Source organism: Tetrao urogallus (assembly GCF_951394365.1).
Source record: "Tetrao urogallus genome assembly, chromosome: 8".
Classification (NCBI taxonomy): domain Eukaryota; kingdom Metazoa; phylum Chordata; class Aves; order Galliformes; family Phasianidae; genus Tetrao; species Tetrao urogallus.
This window is the reverse complement of record NC_136821.1, coordinates 9,227,194-9,251,588: the sequence shown is the minus strand read 5'-3', so window position 1 is coordinate 9,251,588 and position 24,395 is coordinate 9,227,194. Positions and strand designations below refer to the sequence as shown.

Here is a 24,395-nt window from a genome sequence, read left to right as displayed (position 1 = left end):
CCTTTTCTTCCCTTGTTTTGTTGGTTTGGTTTGGAGTTGGGTTTTTTCTTTGGAATGTTTTCTTTCCTGTTACCCATTTCCATGCTCACAGCTCCTGTGCTGCTTGCCCTGTCTAACCAATCTCTCCACTAATCTCTTGTTCTTTTTCTTCCTCTTCATGCTGCCAAACAAGGAGACAAACAGCTCAGAGGAATCAGAGTGTGATGACCTTGACCCCAATACTAGCATGGAGGTAGAGACAATCATCCTTGTCATTATTATTTCCATTGACATGTGCCTGTTTTGAAATACCTTTGGGAGCTGGTGGGTCTGCGTCTCTCACGATCATACCTGCCAATTAAATATGAGTCACACAGAGCTCCAGTTCTGGTTTTACCAGGTGGTGAGCTGGAGTTTGGGCTGCTTTTGTGATAGCAGCAATGGAGGAAGTTGAGGAACAAGTTCTTGCTGAGTCACCTCTTCCCATCTAAGATCTTGTCCAATGCAATGATGGTGCTTGCACATCGACTACCAAGAAATGTAGTAGCTTTCTGTATTAAAAACACTTGTTGTCTTGACAGCACGTGCTGAGCTGCTAGTCATACCCACATTGTGAATTACTGGAGCAAATGTTGCACCACAGCAGGTGCTTTAAATCGTCTAGATCAGAAATGACTAAGTTTTTTTTTTTCTCCTAGTAGATGATGTCAATAAATAATGGGAAACTGCATTTCTTTAAAGATACTGAAAGGGTTTGGTAAAATTAGTTGCTTTAATATGCTTGTATTATAGACAAGATTAATGCAGCTATGGTGACCCATTTTGTGGTGCATTACACTATTTTTTCCAGCATGAAGCCATTGATTCTACTGGAGTGACTGAAACACACCTTATTGAGAGCCAGAAGGAGCTTTAAGTCATGAGATCTGGTTCTTCTCAATCAAAATATTGCAGAGCCCATTTTTCTTTATATAGTGACCACACTAAGCACTTGTGTACATTGTACCAAGGCTTAAAGGCGAGGAGAAGGTTCCATGAGACCTTTGTGATTTTGTAGAGATAGTAGGGCAAGTCATTGGCAAACAGGGATATCACATCTGCAGGATGCTCTTAGCCATATTGTACAACAAACATCCCTCAGAAGAAAGCTGATCTTCTTCCTGGAGGAGAAATAGAAAAGTGTTTTGGGATGCACTACCTAAGCTTTTAACCTGAAGGCTCTCTTCTATTTTAATCGTGTTTGTGTCAATAAATACATCTTTGCAAAGGGGATGTTTACTGACAGAAAGCCTTTGACCCAGCTAACATGCTTGAGGCTGAATGGTGCTTACCACTAATGCTGCATTATTCTCAGGAGTATCTTTGTGCTTTCAAATAGCGTTTTGCCAATCACAGGTAACAACTGGAAGCATACGTTATTTGTTACGAGGCAGAGTACATTTACTGTGTGTGAACCTGTGTAAGCTTTAGGTTGTTGGAAATTGCTCTGTGGAGCAAAAAAAAAATCAGCTAAGATAGGTAGAGAGGTGATATACAGAGCTGGGTGAGGATCACTGTTCCTTTTCCAGAGGGTTTCTGTGTTTTGACTTTGCTGAATAGGAGGAAAAGCTCAGATGTGTTAAAATTATCAGTAGAGGGTACCTATGGCCTCAAGCAGTTTGCATACAGTCAGCTCTCCATACTCCACACCTGGCTTGCCTTGTGACACTTCTATGGGCTGTGGGAATGCTGATGCAGAGCTCTGTCCTGGCCCAACCACTGCAGTTCAGAGGTGCACGCAGCCCTGCCCAGGTCATGAAGGTGTTGGTCACTATTACTTCAGCTTTGAGTGGGTCACCTGGCCTCCTTTATAGCCTATCACCCATGACATGCTGATGTCTTCCTGTCATACATGAAAACACGCACCTGATGCTAGAATAAAGAGACTTACCTCTGAATACAAAGCAGCCATATTAATTACTTAGAAATATCAGTACATTTTACCTCCAGCCTGTTCCCTGTGTGAGAAGCAAGAAAGCTAGTCATATCTATGAAGTCCCTTTCACTTCCACCTTTGCTTGCTCTTTGTAAAACATATCTGTTCAGTAGATTCCAGGTTATTGAAGCACTTGTTTTGTTTGAGGGGGAAATACAGAAAGAAATGTGGAGAACACACACGGTGAGAGCAGGAAGCTGGAACTGAGTGGCTGTTTTCAAAGCCATAAAATGCTGTTGCTGTATTTTTGCCTACATGGGGACATGCTGGCCCTGGAGAACTTTCCATTCATTGTAATTTGGAATAGGAACTGTATCTCTTGTTGGCAGCTTCTGTTCTCCGAGTTTATCAGTATGCAATGAAAACAAATATGAGTGGAAATGAAATATAGTTCCTATTGTTTCAGAAAACAGAAGGTTCAAGCGGGCCTGTTGGGCACGTGGAGTGTAGGAGCAGACATTCACAGAGTAGCTGTAGCCATGTGAGGGATAGGAGTAACCTATATTTAAAGCAGATCAGACAGTCCCTTTGCGTGTCTATAAGCTAATTGCCCAGGAACAGGCAGTTCCTCTTCTGAAAGAAGGTGCGTGCCCCTGTGAATCAGCCTACAGCTCCACACCCATGGCTGGGGTCCTGGACACTGACGTGAATGTCGCACAGCTCTGTGTCGTAACGCCCTGTGGGGTTTCAATATTGTTGGGGAGGTCACAAGCCACCTGCGCAGGTCCCATAAAGCTCTCTCTTTTTGCTCAAAGCAGCCATGCTACTGTCCTGCTGCCCTTACAGGGCAGGGATGCTGAGACAGAGGGCAGGTGGCTCATTAGGTGCAAGTCTGCTGGCAGCACTGCTACTGCAGTTCAGCTTTTGAAAGAGGAAGTACTGATGTGCTTCATCTGCAGGTAGATGGTAGAGTGCTGCATAACTTAGTGCCTGGGACACACAGTAGCCTTCAAAACCAGAGACACCTCACAGCTAGCAGCTCCACAACAGGAGCCTGTCATGGGGAAGAAGATGGATGGATGTTCCGCTCTCAACGATATTTGAAAAGACATGGCATTCAGGTGGAGTCCTTGGTGGCCAGTAAAAAGGCAATGCCACACTCATTTTTAAGAGAGGTGGAAAGGCTGACCCGGGAAACTACCAGCCTGTTAGCTTCTGTGCCAAGGAAGACCATGGAGCAGGTCCTCCTGGAAGCTATGCTAAGGCACATGAAAGAGAGGGAGGTGATACAGGATAACCGGCATGAGCTTCACCATGGGCAAATGCTGCCTGACCAATCTAGCAACTTTCTATGGTGGCGTAACTGCATCAGTGGACAAGGAAAGAGTCACTTGATGTCATCTGTCTGGGCTTCAGTAAGACCTTTGACACAGTTCTCCTGTTCATTGCAGGGAGCTGCAGCAAATGATCTTCAAAGATCCTTTCCAACTCAAACCTATGATTCTGTGTTACATGGTCAACATCTCTCATGTCAGTCTCAAAGTCAGCTGAGCCCATCTGTGCTGATGGATGGCTCCCCTCCAAAGGGGCTGAAAGGCCTGATGCCATTCATTTCTTAAACCACTTCATCAGATATCATTCTCATTTTAACTTACTTTTACCTTTTAGTGGCACCTACCCACATGTGGGATGATCCTTATTTGCGTACCTTGTCAAGAAATTTCTCTTGTGAATTTTTTTTTATGGAGAGGAAGCTTGTGTTCCTTCAGAATCCCCACAGTAAAAGTTGATCAAGTCAGGGAGAGACTTTCGTACAAATTGCAGTTGGTTTAATTCTCCTATAGCTCATGCCACTATTATTTTTTCTGAGAGTCCTTAATTTGTTAGTTTTGTGTTGTTTTTTATTTTAAGAGAAGGAGAGTGGTGTATGCTGCTGACTGCTAAAAGCACGGGTAAATGAGTCAATATTTTATTTTAACTCAGCAAGCAAGAAGTGCCATGGAGTGTTTACAAAATGCTGAGCTGCTTGCCTTGGAGTAAGCATGCCCTCTGCTGTTTAGCTGAAGCATGGATCTTGTTATGAAGGGTTCGGTTGGCAGCCCAGCCTTACAGATCAGGAAAAGTGGGGAAAAAATAAGTGATGCATTCGATCATTTTGGAGGCATTTGGCATCCTCTTGCCTAAAGGCTTTAATTTTATCTAAGCTTACAGGAGGTGAAAGCTGAGATATGGCTGAGGGGTGTTGTTAGGCAGCATTTTGTCAATTAACAGCTGAAGTTTTATCAAAGGAAATCTAAATATTACTCCAAGACTCTTCCAGTGTCATCTAAGAGTAGTAATTTTTCTTCTATGATATTCCATTGTTAAGGCAATAGGAAAAAAAAAATACATTGGTAAGTCAATTATTATAAACAATTGTGCCTTGAAAATTATTTAAAATGTAGCATTATTTATTTATAGATATATCTAATTTATATATCACTGTAGCTGTATCTTCTAATGGTTACTTTAGAGCTATGAAATTAATGCAAAGTTTTAAAAGTGTTTATTTCTCCCAGTCTCTAATCCTGCCAGGACAGAATTCAGTGAATAATAAGGGAATTTAATGCATGCTGCAGGCGAGGCAGGAGAGAGCTGCAGGATATGTATGTGTATTCCAGAAATGAAGATTTATGTGCAAATGAGCTGATGCTTTAGGCTACTAATCTGATAAATTGATGGTCTCATTTAGGGACAAGTGGCAAGTGATGGTTTTTAGATGGATATCTCCATCCAGAGCAAATGCTTTTTCTTCCTTTGTAGTGCCATGTGAATGCTGTAACTTAATCAGGAGTGCTGTCTCCTCTTTCCCTCCCCACAGGTGGAAAGATATTTTTCTTCATCCAGTGCCATCTTACACTGTGTTTTCTTCTTGCCCATGGGATCCTGGTCCCCACTGAGCAACAGTTGCAGGAGAAGGACTCACAGCAGGAGTGATAGGTGGCACACAGGAGGCCATCAGTGTGCTGGTTGTATGGGAACTATAGAAATAGTTCTCAAAGTCCTCTCTAGGGATGCAAAAGGGGGGAAGGGGGGTGCCTTCCACGATGCTGGGAGTGAATGTTTGAAATCTCAATGCTCAATGGAAAGTATGTTTCCATGGAAAATAATGCCCCTGTGTGAGCAATGAGTCCATGTTGTGCCCTACTACTCTGATATTGATGGAGTAAATGGAGCTTGAGGTCTCTGTGCTGGTACCGGAGGTTACCCTAGAGCTATGAAGAAGGGCTGTGATGCTGAAACAGATCTGAATGTGCTCCAGTACCTCCTTGCTGTCACTCCAAGCCACTCACCTTGGAAAATTATTTTTAACTCCCCAAAATAAACATGCATCTTGAAAATGCATCTGCATGTTTGAAGGCTTGCTGCTTCTGCTTTGTGGCCTCTTTTCTGGCCCACTGCAATAACTCCCATCAGCTTTAGCAAACCATGAATTAGGTCACTGCTTTATTGACAACTTCCAAACCTGCTCCGAAATAGATAGGAATGAAGAAATTTGAGGCGAGATAAACCACAGTGGTGTTTATGCTGCTTGATATTTATACCTGCTAATGAAGCTAGAACTAAGCTAAAACTTAAACTATGGTACACCCTTATATGGTTAGATTTGAGAGTAGAGAGTAGAGTTGCATGTGAGAACTTAATGCTGTTGTCTTTGTTATCCCCACCTTTTCTTCCAGGATTAGCATGATGTAATTGATGTATATAGTCCATGGTGAGATGCTGGCTTTTCAATTATTTGCTAATTTGATCAATTAACTAGTTAGACAAAATAACTCTGAGTCATCCAATCCTAAATACCAATTAGAAAGTTTCCATCAGCCCTTTGACGCAAGTGATGTTTAACTCACGATAAACCATGGGATGTTACAGAACTGATATGAAAAGAGGCTTGTATTTTTGTTTTAGCCCTTTACCTTTTTTTTTCCCCCTGAAGCTGAGCAGGAGCTCTCCAGAGCTGGTTAGTGGCCAACACGCAGGTGAGGTGCCCAGGTGCATGGTGCTGCAGGTGGGTCTGGAGCTGGGCACACGGGGCACAAACCACATCCAGGTAGATAACAGTCAATGGCTTGACCATCACCTAAGCAAAGAGAAAGCACGATCCACCTCCCTACTGCTGTGCCTGCTACCTGTGATGCAGCTGACACAAAGTATGCATTACAGTCTTACAAAAACTGTGGCTTTTGTTTTCTTATCCAACCGTGCATTGGGTTGCTCAGTTGTCACCAGAGCTTGCTGTGTTTGCCAGTTAGAGACTGTTCATACCCATGGGTCAGTGTGTCTGCAGTTCTGGTCAGCCTCACCATGTTTCCTAATGAAACAAAGTGTCTCTTTGTAATGGTCCAGAAAAACAATAATTTCTTTATATGTACTATTTCTTTGTATTTTTCAGATAATCAACCCCAATTTCATTCAAGAAGGTGAGTTAAAGACAGCTGTGCACTGACTTGCCTGGAGGGTTGAGCCAGCAGCTGGGATCTATTACCAGGGAGCCTCATGCTTCCCCCACATCAGCAGTCACAGCAAAGACAGCTCTCCATCAGTGGGCAGGGGAAGTGGTCCCTGCTTGCTGATGGGCTCAGAGAATCTGAAATGATGCACTGTCCCAAACCTGCCCCTCCAATACACACACTTGCACCCATCCTTGCGGTCTTTTCAGAACTTAGAGCCAGCACAGCCTGTCCCTGTTGCCTCCCTCCCTGAAGGTAGAGTTTTGGTAACAATTCCAGGATGCTCAGATCTACAACACTTAACCTTTACCTATCACTCTCCTACCAAAAGCTCCCATAGTTGGTCCTATAATGCATTTTTCACAGTTATGTGGAGAACATCCTCTCCTGTACATTAAAAGGTGTTCCCCCGTGTTCTTCTTCAGTGGCTCCAGAGTTCCTTGTGCCATTGGTGGATATCACCTGCCTGCTTGGTGACACTGTGATGCTGCAGTGCAAAGTCTGCGGCCGGCCCAAACCAACGATAACCTGGAAAGGACCAGATCAAAACATTCTTGACGATGATAACAGCACAGCCACATACACGGTGTCATCCTGGTAAGGTCCTGCCTCTGGATTACATCAAATGATGGTCATGCTGCCCTCAAATATGTCACTAGCCAGGAGACATAGCTTTATTAGAGATGCAATTAATTGAGGCTGACATGGTGTGTTGCCACATCACTGAGTTACACATCAGCTAGAAAGGGTCAAATGTGAGTTCAGGTAGCTCTGTAGTTTTCCAAGCTGATGCAGGGCATCTCCACCAAGTGCAGTGTTGGCAGAGCTGAGCTTTCTGTTATGCTGTGTCCCAGGAGGCCAAGACCTCTGAGCCGGTTGCAAGTCAGAAGCAATTAATATTTTCAGTATATTGGCTAACATTGCCTCTGCTTTTCTGATGGTTGAGTTTGATGCCATGCTCACTTTTGACAGGAACAGGAATGGAGCAGAGAAAGCTCTCAACATTCTTCATTGATATGTACCCGCATGGCTGGGAGTTTTCTCATTTCAGAGGCTGAGGTAGTAATTAATGCAGTGTTCCTGAGCCCTTCCTAAGCTGTTCCTCAAAGAGCCTCCATGTGCTTCTGGAAAGGCCACATCTGGCCATGCTTGGACGGAAGGATGCTTGTCTGGATGTTCCTGGCCCAGCTTTACAGCAGACAGGGGGACGAACTGAAAAGTTCTTGAGTTGAATTCAGGTCAGGTAACAGCCTGCTGCTGGATGATTCTCTGCAGCTTATGTAAGCTATTTGGGCCAAATGGAAAGGGAAGTCATCAGGAGGCAATCTTTCATGTGAGGTTTTCAGCACCGCTGGCTCAGGCTGAGATGAACCCATAGAGCACAAAGTCCATGAAAGTGAAAAATGAATGCTAAGAGAGATTTTTTACATTAAAAAAAAAAAAAAAAAAAAAAAAAAAGAAGAAGAATATAAAAGGAAAAAGGGATGTCTAATCAAGAGCTTCCTTCATTGAGCCTCATGAAGCACCCCAGGACACTTAAAATTGTCTTTTTAGCCATCACTCAGTAGATCGCTAGTGCCTTATCTTCAGGCCTCTGGCTGGGGTTGGGATGTAGGATATTTCTGTGTGAGGCTCTGCTTTACATCAGTCTCTTGCCTGTGCAGTCCCTCGCTGTGCACTATCAGCACTGGCTTTCTCTCTCCTCTTGCTTGTTTTTCCATGCAGCCGCTGCCTGCCAAAGAGAGGCCTTGCAGCTTGGCGTCTGCCTTACAAATCTTGCTGGCATCTGTGTCCGGATTGCGGGGGAAGATGATGTTTTTCTTCTGTCCCTTAACCAGCACACTCAGGCCAGCCAAGGCCACGGTGTCCATGCAGTTACACCGGCAGCCATTTCCTTTTGCAGTTTCCAATGGCTTACGCAGTCAAGAACCAGTCTAGTTTTGCCATTAAGAGAATTTATTACTGGCTCTAAGCTGAGTCTCCAGCACAGCTAGTGTAGTTACTCAAGCAAAATCTTTTAAGTCAGGCCAACTCCCTTAAAGTGAGTGTTGAAGAGCTGACTATCTGCAGACCTGCTACAAGCTCACCAGATTGTGTAGATCTGTTTATTTGCTCAGATCGGCCCAAAGGCTGATCATTTCCCAAGAAATTATGTCCCACTGACATTTATTTTCCCCAGCTGCTGTGAGATGTCCTCTCTTCTGGACATGGCTTGCTTCAGGGTCTGAAGCTTCACAGAAATATTGGGCATCCTGTTCCACGGGGCTGCCTTGTACACCTGCATGACACTTGTCCAGTTTGTGTTGGGCATACTACAGAGGCACCACACAGCTCCTCCCAAAGTCAAAAAGCTGTGCCTACGAAAATCTTTCTGTAGATGTGGGGTTTCAGGCTCTGGAAAGCTAGAAAATATTTACACTTACACTTTGCTTGCTTCCCCGTTTCCACTGAGATCACAACAGATAGATTTGCCCTTCTGGCCCCAGTGGGACCATTCTGCTCAGAGATTTCATTAGTGACATAATCCTGATGAATGCAGGTGTTGCATTTGGTACCACATGGCTGGGGGGTGTTACTTGAAATGAGTTGACAAGAGCTGCGTGCACGTGTCCTTGTAATGAGGCAGAAGAGAAATGGGGATAAAAAGCACTAGGAAGCATAGCAGCAATTTGTAACGTGGGTTTCTTGCATCTGCAGTGACTCTGGGGAGCTCATGCTGAAGATTTGCAATGTGATGCCTCAGGACAGTGGCATTTACACCTGCGTGGCAACTAATGAGCATGGAACGGCATCAACCTCAGCCACAATAAAAGTGCAAGGTAGTTACCTGGCCTTCGCAGACAGTGTTTACCTGATTTTCAGGATAAAGCACTAGGGCTGGTTGACATAATGCTGGACTCTCTGCTTGTTTTCTCCCCCCAAGGTGTTCCAGCTGCCCCAAATCGCCCCATTGCTCAGGAGAGAAGCTGCACCTCTGTGATCCTTCGCTGGTTGCCTCCATCCAGTACAGGCAATTGCACCATTTCTGGCTACACAGTGGAGTACAGAGAAGAAGGTAAGAGCCTTGAGGTGTGCTCACTGGCTGAGAAAATGAAAACAAAGTAATTCTGCTTTGTAGGACAATAGGTTCCAACAGCATCATTGCCAGCACTGGGGTATGGTTATCTGTTACTCATAGATCCCAAAGCAGAAGGCCAAAACAAGTTCTTCTATCATTGATCCCAGTTTCTCATACATAAGTCTTTTCTGTTTCCTCTGTGCTATTAAGGCAAGCGAAGTGTGTTAAGCTAAACTATGTCCCACCACTAAGGTATACTTTTATCATTTGCATTCTGCCACCATGGTATCTATCAAGCCCTTTTGATAAATGTTTCCTGGCAGTGAAAAGACAAAGCACACTCATTAACTTTTTGTATATTTTGTATATTACTTTTTGTAATATTAGTATTAATTTCCAGCAGCTCGAGGTTTCATATCCACAGGTCTCCTGCAAGCACTTTGCATGGATCCCCTTCCTCAGCTTCTCCTGGGATTTGCTTTCCACCTCCTCCATATCTTTTTTGCATTATTTCTCTCTTAGCAGAGCTGTCAGCAGGTCATTCTGCTATTCCTGCAGTATCTCGCTGCCCTAAGACATCACTGGTAGCACACAGCCTTGGACAGATTTGTGGATAGATCATCTTTCCCCTCGCTTGCAGTTTTTCCATTGCTATCAGTCGAGTGAGGGGCATCTCCTTCCTCCCTCTTTTCACCAGATGGCTGTGATAACAAGCAGCTTCCCATGTCCCCAGAAGGTTTAACAGAATTAAATCTGCCTCCACTTTGCCTTTTAAAAACCCCATGGATTTTAACCTCCCAGGGCACCACATCGGAAAAGAGTCTGTGTGTGCTCTGTCTCCATCATTTTTCCTTTCCTCCCTCTGCACAATGCAGGCTCGCAGGTCTGGCAGCAGTCAGTGGCCTCCACACTGGACACTTACCTTGTCATTGAAGACCTGTCCCCAGGCTGCCAGTATCAGTTCCGTGTGAGTGCCAGCAACCCCTGGGGGATCAGCTTGCCCAGTGACCCATCTGAATTCGTGAGGCTTCCAGAGTATGGTGAGTGGGCTCCCATTTGCACACAGATGTGCCCTGAGGCTGTCCCTGTGTCCCTTTTCAGCTCCCAAAACTTTCAAGGGCAAATTTAAAGTCAACTTAGCCACAGCTTCTCCTGGGAAGTTCTGGCTTTTGGGGTCAAACACAAGAGTTGTGGTGGAGCACTGTGAAATTGGACACTCAGTGGTAATTTTTTCTGTTTTTTAATCAATATCATAAAATTATCATCATAGAATCACAGAATGGTTGGGTTGGAGGGGACCTTAAAGACCACCAGTCCCCAGCTCCCTGCCACCCACCAGCTCAGGCTGCCCTGGGCCCCCATCCCACCTGGTCTTGAGCACCTCCAGGGCTCTCTGGGCAACCCATTAACATATCTTCCCATAACTTTTAAATATGCAGTTTGTAGTCCACAGCAGTCTGCCTTGTCTTTACACTTTCTTCAATGTGCTTTCTTCTCCCAAAGACTCTGCTGCTGATGGTGCCACTATTTCATGGAAGGAAAACTTTGATCTCGCTTATGCAGAGCTGCATGAGATTGGGAGGTAATATTAACCCTGCTTATCACTGCAGCGAAATACCTAAACAATGGCTTGAGACTTGTTCTTTAACGGGGAATTTAGGTCAGTTTTTGTAGTAAGCTTGAAAATTGCTGTTCCTTTTAGAAAGAACACACTAAGCACTGATTGAAATACAACTGGCTAAAATGCTGACTACATCCTGTCTGCCAAGAGTAGTTGTGATTTGAGCGTTAGATCTGGAACATAGATGACTGAATGCCAACCTCAGAATGATGGGGCAGCCAGATCCAGCAGCGCCTGCTGGTGTCTGCTCTGACACCCCTGGCTCAATGTGAGCTTTTGAAGGCAGGATGGCTTGCTGGTTCTGGATGTGCTTAACCTCGAAGGCTGTTTGCAGAAGTACTTAGGCATGTGACAGACTGAAAGCACATTCCAATGGGCTGTGCTGAGTGGGGTGGTCAGTGAGCAAGAGCAGCATGATGCTGATAAGGAGCACGCAAACAGCAACAGTGCAGGTGTAGGCAGCCAGGTCTTCACCCAGAGATCAGGGATAAGTGCTTCTGGGGCTGCAAAGGTAGGAAAGAATAGTGATATCTTAAAAACAGGCCAAGTGCAGCACATGGCTTTGTTAAGTACTCTTGCTTCCAGGAATGGTACCAAGCACTAGTCTAAATGAGATTCTTAAGTGCCTTCATGCCAGCTGTTTGCTCTTCATTTTTTACTGTATTCCTGAATCAGCAAGACAAAGTGATTGCTTAGTCATTGCTTAATGAGGCTTTTCTTTTAGTTGTTTTAAGTCTGGGTTCATTATTCAAGCAGCTGGAGAGAGAAGATCCATTGTTAGAAACAAAAGACAAAACCTGTAAAAACGGCAGCAAATTGAACCCAAGGGATGTTGTTAGAGGACATCAGCACGGCTGCTCAAAGTGCTCTGTTTGCTCTCCATTTCCTAATCCCCAAAGAATCCAAACACCCAGGGTGAGACAGCAGTTCTGTGTTGGAAAAGGTTATGAGCAATGAGATAAGTCTGATTCCCTGTGAAATGTTAATGCACTGAATCAAATAACACTTTGAAAATCAGTCTGTTATCACACTGAAAAACGAGCATGATTAATTCATGGATCCCATTCATTATTCTGCTTTTCTTTTTTTCCAGGGGACGATTCTCCATCGTAAAGAAATGCATTCACAAAGCTACCCGGAAAGATGTTGCTGTAAAATTCATCAGTAAAAAAATGAAGAAGAAGGAGCAAGCAGCCCATGAGGCAGCTCTGTTACAGCACTTGCAGCATCCTCAGTACATCACTATCCATGATACCTATGAGTCTCCTACTTCTTACATCCTAGTTCTGGAGCTGTAAGTACATGGAGCTACAATTCAAGCATCTGGGTATGAATCACAGCGCTATTAAAACCAATGAAATTCACCTGTGCTTCAGCAGGGCAAAGACTTTGTCATCTGTTTCTTACTGACTGTGACGTCAAATGAAATAGCTGTTTTCTGCTGACTTTCCAGTGCCTTTTGTTTACAGTAAATAAGATTCAGAGGTAGAAATAAAACTTCCTATTCTGGAAGCTCCGTATTTGTATCAGCAGTTAGTTTGTCACATAGCATCAGATTTTTTGGGGCAGTTTAGTCTGCTCTCTTTATCTGAGCAAATGCACTTCAGCTAGATTGGAGCCTACATTGTTCTAATAGTTCTTGATGAAAAAAGCTGCACTGGGACTATGTTTGTCTCTAGGAGAAATAGCAACCAAAATCCAAACTGCTTCCTTGTTACAGTATATCCAATTCAAGCATATTTGGACTCTTTGCTTGTTCATTTATACAGATACATAAAACTAGATGGAAAACTTTTATTGAGTTAGCTTTCCACAGAACACACCACTAGCTGAAATATCAGTGATTTTTTTTTTCTGCATTATGCAACCATCTCTATAAAAGAATAGATGAATCCAAGTAATTAAGTGTATCTGTTTTCAAAGGAATCTCCTCTGTCTGTTGAATCCGTCCTTAAGCAACTTAGTGTACTTTGAGATTGTCACTAAATTTATTAAGGGCCAGGAATGACAACTGAGGACTAATCAAAGATTAATCATTATACCACTTCCATGCCCTGCACTACCTCGTGATATCGTTAAACCCTAATCAAATCTCTCATTTTTATTTCCTCCATTCTTAGATCACAAAGTTTCCATTGCATTTTTGTTGTCAAATACTAGCTATTCCTGCAGATGTCATATGATCTTTCAGGTGTGGGGTTTGATTTCTTTGTAGGATGGATGATGGTCGTCTCCTAGATTATTTAATGAACCATGATGAACTTATGGAGGAAAAAGTAGCTTTCTACATAAGAGACACAATGGAAGCCTTGCAGTATCTTCATAATTGCCGAGTGGCTCATTTAGATATAAAGGTAAGAAGAGAAGAGAATGATGCTATTACTCAGTGTCCTGCTACAGAGAGTTCCCAGCTGCACACACAGCAAGGAGGTGCAGCGTGTGTCCCAAGAAGTGATGCTGAATGGACAAGCACTACCCTCCAGATGTGCTGACCAGAGAAAGGACTCAGTAACCTCCAAGGTCTATTTCTTCCTTCAGAGATGCACTATTTCTTTAATTTACTGTTTTGTTCTCAAGGGCTTTCTGGAAGAGGGATTTAATGAGGGAGAAGGGCAAGAGTTAGTAGCTCCTGAGTGAAGGGGAGTTATAAGATACATCCCCAGGGCATAGCTTGGACTCACTACATGGTAAGCAAGGGGAGAGGAGGGTGCAGGAGAGCAGGAGGTGGGAAGGGCTGAAAGGGGAAAGCAGCAAGCTGATTGTGCTGCAGAGCCTGAGAGAGGTGGGAAATGCACCCAGGGAGAGGTTCAGAAAAATATCTGAGGTCTGCAATGTCATGCTCAGTGAGATTAGCACAGCTTGTACCTCCTTTTGTTAAGATGTGTGGCAGGAGGTACTGCACTGTCCTGGATTTGGCGTTGTGTTGCCATACCCACCAACACTCCATTGATCTGGAAAGACAGAGAACTAGTGTTTGAAGTTACGATCAAGTGCTCCGAGCTTTGCAGTCTGCGGCTCTGAATCAGGTTGCCAGGAGTACCAGCTAATCTATAATTTATTTGAAGACTTGAGCAGCATTCAAAAATGGAAAAAGAGAGCTGGATTTAACTGTCATGTAGAGTGGACAATCCAGCTCCACAGAGGTCTTGTCTCAGCCCTATAGCTCCCAGGCATGTCAGATGAAGTAGTGTTTCCAGTCTTCTGCTGCTGACTGCTACTAATAAAAAAAATGAAAAGATCCCTTTTGTACAGTATCTTATGTGAGCACTAGTCCCAAAATGCTATATTATTCTGGTTTCTTTTGGGAAGGCTGTTTGTATTTTCTGCTATATTTATAGGACCTGTCAAAAAATAGACATCACTTCTAGGTAAAGAAACTGCATTGAATTCTTTATTTGATCATAAGATACTTCCCAAAAACAAAGTGGGAAGCCAATTTTCTGTGACCTATTTACAGTTCTCCTGAGTGAAGCATGCTAAATAAAGCACCTTCTGTTGCTGAGCAGGAAGCAGAAGATGCACTACTAGTGCATCTAGCCATGCCTTGTCCTGAGACCTAAGATCTTGCTCCAGAATGAATTAATTTTGTCAGTGCAGAACACACACAAAACAAGAGCAAGTGGAGAGGTTTGAACAGTAGTGCATTGTATACACAGAATATGTGTGAGGATGAGGAGCTAAAGGATAGATCCATGGAAATGTGAATTTAGAGAGGCAGTGGGCAAAATGTTTAACATTCGTTTTACAAAGAACCCTTCTGCTACAGATTACACGCACTTATGTCATCCAGGTGTCACAAAAACAAATGGAATCTAAATGATTCTATCAGAGATATGCAAGTCCTTTCTCAAAATTAAAATGTCTGAAAGTATTGTTAATCTGTAGAGATTGCTTTTAGGAAAAATAAGTATAATAAGCATGATTACATTTTCACTGTTCCCTTTTCAATAGCCAGAGAATCTGCTCATCGATTTAAGGATCCCAGTTCCTCGTGTCAAGATCATTGATTTGGAAGATGCAGTTCAAATCACAGGCCATTACCACGTCCACCATCTCCTTGGAAACCCAGAGTTTGCAGCCCCTGAAGTTATCCAGGGCCTCCCTGTATCCCTGAGCACAGACATCTGGAGCATCGGGGTCCTCACCTACGTCATGTTGAGCGGTGTCTCACCCTTCCTAGATGAAAGCAAAGAGGAGACTTGTATCAATGTGTGCAGAGTCGATTTCAGCTTCCCACCTGAGTACTTCTCTGATGTGAGCCACGCCGCCAGGGATTTCATTAACGTCATCCTCCAGGAAGACTTCAGGAGGAGGCCGACAGCAGCTACTTGTTTACAGCACCCATGGCTGCAGCCACACAATGGCAGCTACTCCAAAATCCCACTGGATACCTCTCGCTTGGCATCCTTTATTGAGCGCCGCAGGCACCAGTATGACGTGCACCCTGTCCCCGGTGTCAAGAGTTTCCTGATGAGCAGGCTTAACCCTGGGACGTAATGCCCACCTCCCCGGACACTACACTGCTGGTTCTGAGGCAGGGCACAGGGAGTGAGCAGGCCCAAAGCAGAGCTTCTGTACATACTTCTGTATTCAGTGTTGGCATTTGAAGGTACAAATCTGTCCAGAGGTCCCGGTACCTCCTCAGTTACTCAGGATCAAAGCAAGCAGGGTAACGGTGACAGGTACTTAGGTGTCCTCTTCAATGAGCACCTTCTGGAAGCATCTCCAGAATACACAGCAGCAAACACCAACTGGAGACAAGAACCAAAACTGCAGTTGCCTTAATCTTTGGGAGGCAGCCTTACCAGAAATCCTCTTGATCTTGCTGAACTGATTTCTGAGTGTACGAGAGATTAGGTGTAGGATAGTGCGTGGAGGAGTAAGTCTAGGCTGACCTTTGTGTGTATTGCAGGACTTGGCTGAATGCAGCTCTCATTGAAGTCACTGCATGCCTACTCTGGGTGAACAGATGGATTTTTTGTGTTCTGTATGCCCAGGTCTCCCATGATTTCTGTGAGGATTTCACCTGCAAGATCAGGCCTGTTGGATCAGCTTCTGTGGTGGCTTGGCTTAGATACACCCTCATTACATGGTAGTGCTCAGAATATAATCCCATGTTAATCCTTGGGCTTTCTACTGCATCAAGTCAACATGCAGTACCTTTTGGAGCTATGATTGAGGCAATGAATTCATTGGAGCATACAGCTGTTTCTGACTAAGCACAATGGGACTATGATGGTGGTTTGTTTTTTTGTTTGTTTTTTTTTTAATGCATTTTATATACACTGTACAGAAACCTTTTGCAAAACCTGTGCATTGAGAAAAGGCTGAGTCCAATTTTTGCAGTATCTGTAAACTAAGTGATGATTGACGAAGACAATTTTTTCTATCACAGGTTTTCAGTATACATATATTGTATCATATATATATATAAATATACATATATAAAGGATCCTGTTCCACTTCTAGCTTCAGAATTGCTTGGCCCAAAGTCCATCTAAAGCCTTTCAAAGTGCAGTTGGTAAGTGGTGAGTCCATCCTTGTGCTTACAGCTTGAAAATTGTTTTCAGTGTTAAAAGTATGTCATTTGGTTCATTTCCAGTCTTGTAAATATCTCTCAGCTGCCGTTAGCACCTCATCGCCAAAGCATTTGTGAGGATATTTTTCTGTCCAAAGCCTAATTTGTAATAAAATAATAATAATAAAAAAAAAATCCACAATTAAAACATTTCTCTCTTGCAAGCCAAGTTGCAACATCATCACAGTGATGTTACGGTGACGGAGCCAGCCTTAAGTATGAGCAATGCAGGGAGCCTGCAGTGACAGATCAGCAGTCTGTGGGCTGGCCAAGTCTTCTCTCTAGCAGCAGGAAGGGAAAACACCTCCCTGGTTTCTGCACCATAAAACCCTGCAGCCTTCCTGGCTGATGATCAGACTTTTTTCCCCTTGGCATATCAGTGAGTTGTCTCAGTGCTGAGTGCCGCTGCTGTGCCTGCAATAGGAAATGTCAGTTGTTACCAAAGCTTTTCCTAAGGAAAAGGGCTTATTCTGGCCATGTGTACTCAGCAGAGGCTCTCTTGAGATATCTCATCAGAGCAAGAGCCAAATTCAATTCACCATCCAACTAACTGCACTGTGAGTTTGTGATATATCGTCAGGAGCAAAAGCTGGTTCTACCAGCAGGTGACAGAGACACTCTGCAAGTATTGCAAATTCCCAGGTCTCTGCTAGCCCTTCTGATCCACCTCTGAGCTCAGTTTCATGGCATTTGGAGACCTGGCCCTTCTCTTTGTGCTTGCTCTACCAGGATGCTAGAACAGTCAGGCACAGCAAGTTACAACGTTCAGTGCTGCAAACCTTAAGATCTGGGAGCCACAGGCAGATGGGTAAGCCCACACGGAGTCAGAGACAGCATACAAGACTGAGTGTGTGATCTGATCCCGGGGGAAGTTGAGGGAAGGCTTGAGTGTTCATGGAGAGCTAAAACTTTTGAACCGATTTCAGTTTCCCTCTGTAGTGCAGCAACTAGGTTTCCAAGCAATTCAGTAGCACCTCAAAGACAAAGACCAGACTCTCCTCCTGAATGGGAGTGTGAGGTGTACAATTTCTTAGCAACTGAAACATCTCCAGGCAGTCATCAAGAGGTGTCTTTAATTAGCTCCAGCCTCAGGTACTTCCTCACTGCAGGACTGTGCTTCTTCCCATTTGTCAAAGCTGGCTCTTTGTGCTGTGATTGTGCTGCCTTTCAGAAAATGTTTATGGAAGTGTGGTTTATAAAACCACCAGCTTTTGTGGGGCCCATGGGTACACTTTGAACAACACTCTTTCTACTTGGCACCAGTACAAACAGATTCTCACGTATCACAGGAAATCTCAAGCTATTTATCATTTTCTTTTGCTATGTCCTGCCTTCACATTTCAAACTGTGAAAACAGGCACTGTGGGCCTATGGAGGGAAAAGATCAGATTGATTAAGGGAACGTTTAAGCCTTTCTATGTCTTTTCTCTCTTCTGTTCTCATTTGATAGAAGCTGGAGGGTTAAATACTGTTTTAACAATTCTTTAAAGCAGTCCAATTGCCTTTTTATTTTAAACAGCTTTATTTTCATTAACACCTTTAAAATAATTTTACTTTTAACCTAAGGTAAAGCTGAGACAAAGCCTGTGCCATTAGTGGGCCTTGTTACAAATGCCACAAAGGCTGAATGCAGAACTGCGCGGTGCAATGTGACTATATATAACTGTATATTAATGCCCTTGCAATGAGAGGGCTGCATCAGGTGACCTGGGCTATGTAAACTCCCAGAGACAAACATCCAGCATAGGGCCTGTGTTTGTTTTGTGGCTCATTGGCAGCGTTCTATCCCAACACGGTGCTTCTCAAAGATGCAAGGCCAGGCCAGGTGCTGCCAAGCTGGGTCTGGCACTGTGCTGTGTCAGCACCACATGTTGGCTGTGGAAGAGTGGTGGGACAGGTGAGCGTGGCTCTGCACAGACCGTGGCCACCTCAACCTTGTTCACTAAGAGCAAAGCTCTGTGCTCATCAGATTTCCAACAGCCAGCTGAAGGAGGAAGGGGGAAGGCCCAGCTGATGGCACGGTGTTGTCAAGGTGCAAAGTGACGCCACAGCCTTAATGATGCCAGCGCACAGTGCAGCCTGAAGCACACTGCTACGCCAGGCGTGATCCAACGCTACAGACATGGCTTCGAACTGGCCCTCCCTATGAACAGACTGTGCTAACGATGCAGTTTCTGGGCTTTATTTTCTTTATTTATTTTGGATTAAACTCAGTTGTTCAGAGAACAGCGGCTCAGTCTCGTTTCCCAACGCGGGTTGTTGGTGATGGGAGGGGGAACGAACTGCACCCGGAACGCGTGAACGCGGCCTGGGAGGGGGGGGGGGGGGGACACAAATAGCCATCGCACCTCCGCGCATGCGCACTTCCTCACGGTGTCGCCTCTTCCGTCATCTCCCGGCGCCGGGCAGCGGGCGGGCAGATGGCGGCGGGCGGCGCGGGGCGCGTGGCTGTGGCGCTGCTGGAGGCGGGCGCTGTGCGCTTCGGAGACTTCGTGCTGCGGAGCGGCATCGCCTCACCCGTCTACGTGGACCTGCGCGGCCTGGCCTCCCGGCCCCCCCTGCTCCGCCTGGTGCTGTGGGGAGGGAGGGGCTGGACGGCTGGACGAGTGGCTTCAGGGGTCTGAGGGGGGTTCTAGGGTCGCGGTGCCGGGCTTTGGTCGGGGAGGTGGGTTGGCTGTTTGCTACAAGACGGGAATCGAGGATGTGGGGCGTGTCCAAGGAATGGTATTGTTCGGGCTGGGGAAGGGGGAGCTTAGGGGTGACTGTACGGCTCTCTGCTGCTCCCTGTGAGGAGGTTATGGAGAGGTGAGGGTCGGCCTGTGCTATGGTAACAGCCATAGGGTGAGAGGTGATGGCCTCAAGTTGTGCCTGGGGGTTCAGGTTGGATGTTAGGAAACGTTTCTTCTCTGAAAGAGGAGTGATGCAGTGGCACGGCTGCCCAGGAGGTGGTGGAATCACCATATCTGAAGGTCTTTAGGAATCGTGGAGGTACTGTTTAGCAGTGCTCACTTTGGTCTGATTCCTGAAATATACATATTTTTTAGGTTGCTGATCTTCTGTTCCAAGCAGCAAAAGACGCTGCTCTCCAGTATGACTGTGTGTGTGGCGTTCCATACACGGCTTTGCCGTTGGCCACAATTATCAGCTCTGAAAATCAGATTCCAATGCTGATACGGAGGAAAGAAGCAAAAGATTATGGTAAAACTGTCAAATGATGAATTTGTCATTACTTCTTGTCTTGTCACGTGCATCTCTGTTTTAGTTTAAGATTATCACTCCAACTCAAATAGCAATCCCATTTCCTCTAAGCATACCTCTTATAATATCCCAACCCAACCATGCTCTCCCAGCTGCAGCTGGGCTTCTGCTGTAGTAGGGGTGAAAGGTCTCAGGCTTCCTCTTTGTTCCCACGGTGTCTTTTTTCCTTTAACACCATTGATGTAGTTTACTGCCCTCTTCTAGAAGCAGATTTGTAATGCAGTTTTTGATAATGCTGAGGCCAGTGCTATGTTTGACCTCCAAACAACTTTTTGCATATCAACTCCAAAAAGAATCTTTATTCTTCTGTTGTCTCTCATTCACTTGCACTTTCATATCCTATAATCAGCAGGCAAAGTGGGCCAGGTGGGAAGCAGTCAGTTCTGTACATAGCAATCAATTTTACTTGATTTTGGTTGAAGCAGGGGCGAGGTGCTTGTAGAGGGGAAGAGTACAGTATTATACAGCCCTGGCAACTGGATTTCCATCTGTGATAAGCTCTCTCCCAACATCATTAAGACAGGATGTTTGTAAAACCTAAATGGTACTCCTTTGTTAGTCAGTGTGCTAGGCATGAGAACTTTTGCTGTTCATTCTTGTGAAGGACAAGTTGATTGTGACAGCAATTAACTGCCTGGCACGAGGTTTCCGGTGTCACACAGATTGCAAAGCTGTACTGACACTTGTGAGGCAGCCATGGTCTGAGCACTGCAGTGGCTGCATAATGTTCACCCGCTGCTCCCTGCTTCCTCAGAAAGCCAGGCTTCCTTTGTTGCTGCCCCCTGGGAGGCCTTTCATGGACTTGTGCCTATTGTTGGTTATGGTAAAGGCATCTGGGGGCTTTACTCCTCCAGATTGTTCTAACAACCAATATGCATATTAAGCATAGAATAATGCCTGTGGAAAACAGAAAATATGTTGAAGAGTTTCAATAACTTTGCTAGTTTAAAGACGTTTTCAGTAACAGGAAAAATATTTTTTGATGTTTTGAAGGTTCAGTTCATAGCGATAATAAACTTCTAGTGAGCTTCATTAAAGACTGTTAAAAGATGTGCTGTCAGTAAGATGTTGGTTTTGGTAGTGGATCGTGTGAAATGTGTTTTGTCCCCTTGGAGAAGTAACACACTATGAATTGAGTTATGAGGCAGTGCCTGAGATGTGATATCTGGAATCAGTAATAATGACATAACTACTCTGCGTTCTGACAGTGAGTATGAAATTCTTATAAACCTGAAGCCCAATTCCATTTTTACTGCAGCATATGCTTGTATGCAAAACAAATATGGTCTTTACGTTAACATCTCAGGTTAAAATCTGGACACGTTGGGTACATTCTGAGGTCTTTTGTACTTTATTTAGTGGAGCGTTTTCCTTCTCTTTTAAAGGTACCAAACGGCTGGTAGAAGGCACCATTAATCCAGGAGAAACATGTTTGATTATTGAAGATGTGGTAACAAGTGGGTCTAGCGTACTGGAAACTGCTGAAGTTCTTCGGAAGGAAGGATTAAAAGTCACAGATGCTGTAGTGCTGCTGGACAGGGAGCAGGGAGGGAAGGCCAGGTTAGAAGAACATGGAATTCGCCTACACTCTGTGTGTACGTTGTCCGAGATGCTAGATATTCTCCAGCAGCAGGGAGAAGTGGATGTGGAGATGGTTGAGAAGGTGAAGAATTTCATTCAGGGAAACGTGTTTGAGCCAGGGGCTCAGAATGGTCCAACTCCAGTGAAAAGAGTCTGTAAAGAGCTGAGCTTCAGGGCTCGTGCTGAGCTGCCCGGGGTGCATCCTGTTGCAGCCAGGCTTTTCACACTCATGGAAAAGAAGCAGACAAACTTGTGCCTTTCTGCAGACGTCACAGGATCCAAAGAACTGCTGCAGTTAGCTGCCAGCCTGGGCCCCAGCATTTGTATCCTAAAGACTCATATAGATATCCTGAATGATTTCACCCAAGAGGTAGTAAAGGAGCTGAGAGCACTCGCAGATCAACACGAGTTCTTGATTTTTGAAGACAGGAAATTTGCAGACATTGGAAACACAGTGAAACATCAGTATGAAGGTGATTATCATCAGCCTTGATGTGCCATAATTTTGCTGCCAGTCTGTGTAACTGCAGCACTGGAACAAGTTGTCAGGAGAGACTGTGGGACGTCTGACCTTGGAGAAAACTTGGGCAAGGCCCTGAGCAACCTGATCTAGTTAGCCCTGCTGGGGGGCATGACCTCCAGAGGTCCTTTCCAAAGCCTAAATCTTTTAATGAATCTATGCTTGTGCTCAGTAAGTACTTCTGAATGGTTGTTTGCGTGGAGAAGGGTGTGTGTGGTTTCTAATGCAAGCTTGCTATTGTATGTTGCATGCTTCTTGTGGCTTTCTTTGTTACTGCATTTGCAACTGCCCAATGCTTTTTGCTCCTTTCTGATACTGTTCTCCTTAAGATCTTGTATACTGTTGCACCTGTGACACAATTTTTAGCTCATGGTAGCTTTGTGACTATGTAGCCATCAGGTTTGTCTGATAAAACTTGTCTGTTAAGGCTGTTAAGCTTCGGTAGTAAAAAGCCTTTTAAAATTGGAATGGTTTATTGCACTGCTTGTTTTGTTTAATTCACGCTTCTTGTTTAATGCATTTCTGACAACTAATTTCACTTTGCCTGGGTCTTTGTATCTATGTTCTTAGGTGGTGTGTTCAAAATAGCATCCTGGTCGGATGTGGTTAATGCACATGTGGTTCCAGGCTCTGGAGTTGTGAAAGGACTGAAGGAAGTGGGCCTTCCCCTGCAGCGCGGCTGCCTTCTGATTGCTGAGATGAGTTCCCAGGGGTCACTTGCAACTGGTGAATACACAAAAGCTGCAGTAAGTCGGCGCTGTTTAAGGTTAACAGCTTGTAAAGTGCTCTAATGGGAGGTTTTGTGTGCTGCTAATATCTACACTCCCAGAAGTCTCTCCAGCTATGTGATAAGTTTTCTTTCTGTGGAAACTCAGGAGAGAGAGTGGCATTTGAAGGTTGCATCTGTAGGCTAGTGATGTTGGAGTTCATGCTGTGAGTTCTAGTGAATACACCAGGTTTGCCATTGGCCATGTTTTTTTCATTAGCAATGAATATGTAATAAGTAACACACTGAGTGAATGTTCACTTATAACTTAGATATATCTTTTGCAGTCCTATCTGCAAGCTCGGCAATATCAGTGAGGAATGAGTCAGTGCTGGATGACTTTATATTGGTATTCCATACTCCTGCCCTGCACAGCTTAATTAGAAACAGAATGGTGGGCAAGCTTAATTTTAGATAAATCACTTGATGCAGTTTATTGGTCCTTTTTAGGTACAGATGGCTGAAGACAACTCTGATTTTGTTTTTGGATTCATATCTGGATCTAGAGTTAGTAAGAAACCAGAATTTCTTCACTTAACTCCAGGAGTACAGCTGCAATCTGGAGGTAACTTTCCCTGAAATATTTATAGTCTGTAAACACAGTGAGTGATTTGGGCTTCAGTGGAAAAAGTGACTTCTGAAGGGGATTGGATTATTCGCATCTGGAGAAAGGAGTCTGTGTTTGCCATTTCCCTAATATGGGCTGCCTTGTGTATTTCTGGATGTAGTGATCTCTTTCCTGGGAGTTCTGAATGGCAACCAGCATGCCACGCAGCTTCTCTGTTAGATCTTCTTGTACTGAGGTCTGTGTATACCATGAAGTATAGTCCTTAAGCATGTGAAATGTCTGCAGATGGGCATTAGACTAGTCAGTAGGTAGAAAACATTCAGTTAAACACTGAAGTCTAACTGTAACGTGACTGATACTGATATAGATGCAGTATCAATGAATTGAAGTCACCACTTACTAGACAGTCTGTCCAGTAGTTATCCAGCTAGGGAAGATGTGTTTCTCTGCAATACTTCGTTCTTACAAAATCTGAAGTAAAATCACAGCTTCTGTGATTGATCTGTGTAATAGGTAGAGGTTCATTAGTTGGAGGCACAGTTTCTAGTCAGTACTGTGGACTCGTAGGGTGAGAACTGCAGTAACATAAACTTTCCAGCACCTTTGAAAGTTTTTAGTAGATATGGTTTTGCACAAACTTAAACATACGTTTTATCTGTTTCAGGTGATAATCTTGGGCAGAAGTACCTAAGTCCCAAGGAAGTGATTAATGAAAAAGGTTCAGACATTATTATCGTGGGACGTGGCATCTTGTCAGCTTCAGACCGTCTTCAGGAAGCAGAGAAATACAGGAAGGCAGCTTGGGAGAGCTACATTAGCAGGCTCGGTGTTCATGCGTAAGATTGTATGTAGGTCACCTTCCTAGTAAGTAAGCAATGCTGATGCAGTAGTTAAAATGGAGCTGCATTCATTGTGAGACTTCCACTTACATATACAGACACTTCAGTCAGCAGAATATTATGCCCTTTTGGAAAAAGTCTGTTACTGGCTAAATTATTTTTAATTCCACACAGTTGTACACACAATTGTTTCTAAGCGTTTTTTAGCATTTGGATGTGTGA

General features: G+C 44.3%; 2 protein-coding genes across 2 annotated transcripts in view; both read left to right on the top strand.

Moving 5' to 3' along the window:
- Positions 1–15,560, top strand: part of KALRN (kalirin RhoGEF kinase) — a gene marked incomplete at both ends in the record, with an annotated part of 437,411 nt that extends 421,851 nt beyond the window's left edge. The window contains 10 exons of the mRNA XM_079539220.1: positions 173–232; positions 6,327–6,354; positions 6,810–6,981; positions 9,082–9,203; positions 9,308–9,439; positions 10,318–10,482; positions 10,946–11,024; positions 12,157–12,357; positions 13,279–13,417; positions 15,015–15,560. Coding sequence (XP_079395346.1) covers positions 173–232; positions 6,327–6,354; positions 6,810–6,981; positions 9,082–9,203; positions 9,308–9,439; positions 10,318–10,482; positions 10,946–11,024; positions 12,157–12,357; positions 13,279–13,417; positions 15,015–15,560 — 1,644 coding nt within the window. The remainder of the gene's footprint in view (positions 1–172; positions 233–6,326; positions 6,355–6,809; positions 6,982–9,081; positions 9,204–9,307; positions 9,440–10,317; positions 10,483–10,945; positions 11,025–12,156; positions 12,358–13,278; positions 13,418–15,014) is intronic.
- A 3,501-nt stretch (positions 15,561–19,061) lies between these two features.
- On the top strand, positions 19,062–24,174 carry UMPS (uridine monophosphate synthetase; the record flags this gene model as incomplete). Its single annotated transcript, XM_079539407.1, has 6 exons — positions 19,062–19,211; positions 19,686–19,839; positions 21,285–21,953; positions 22,571–22,746; positions 23,217–23,331; positions 23,999–24,174. The coding sequence occupies 6 exons, from the start codon at positions 19,062–19,064 to the stop codon at positions 24,172–24,174; spliced, it is 1,440 nt and encodes a 479-aa protein (XP_079395533.1).
- Between the last annotated feature and the right edge of the window lie 221 nt (positions 24,175–24,395).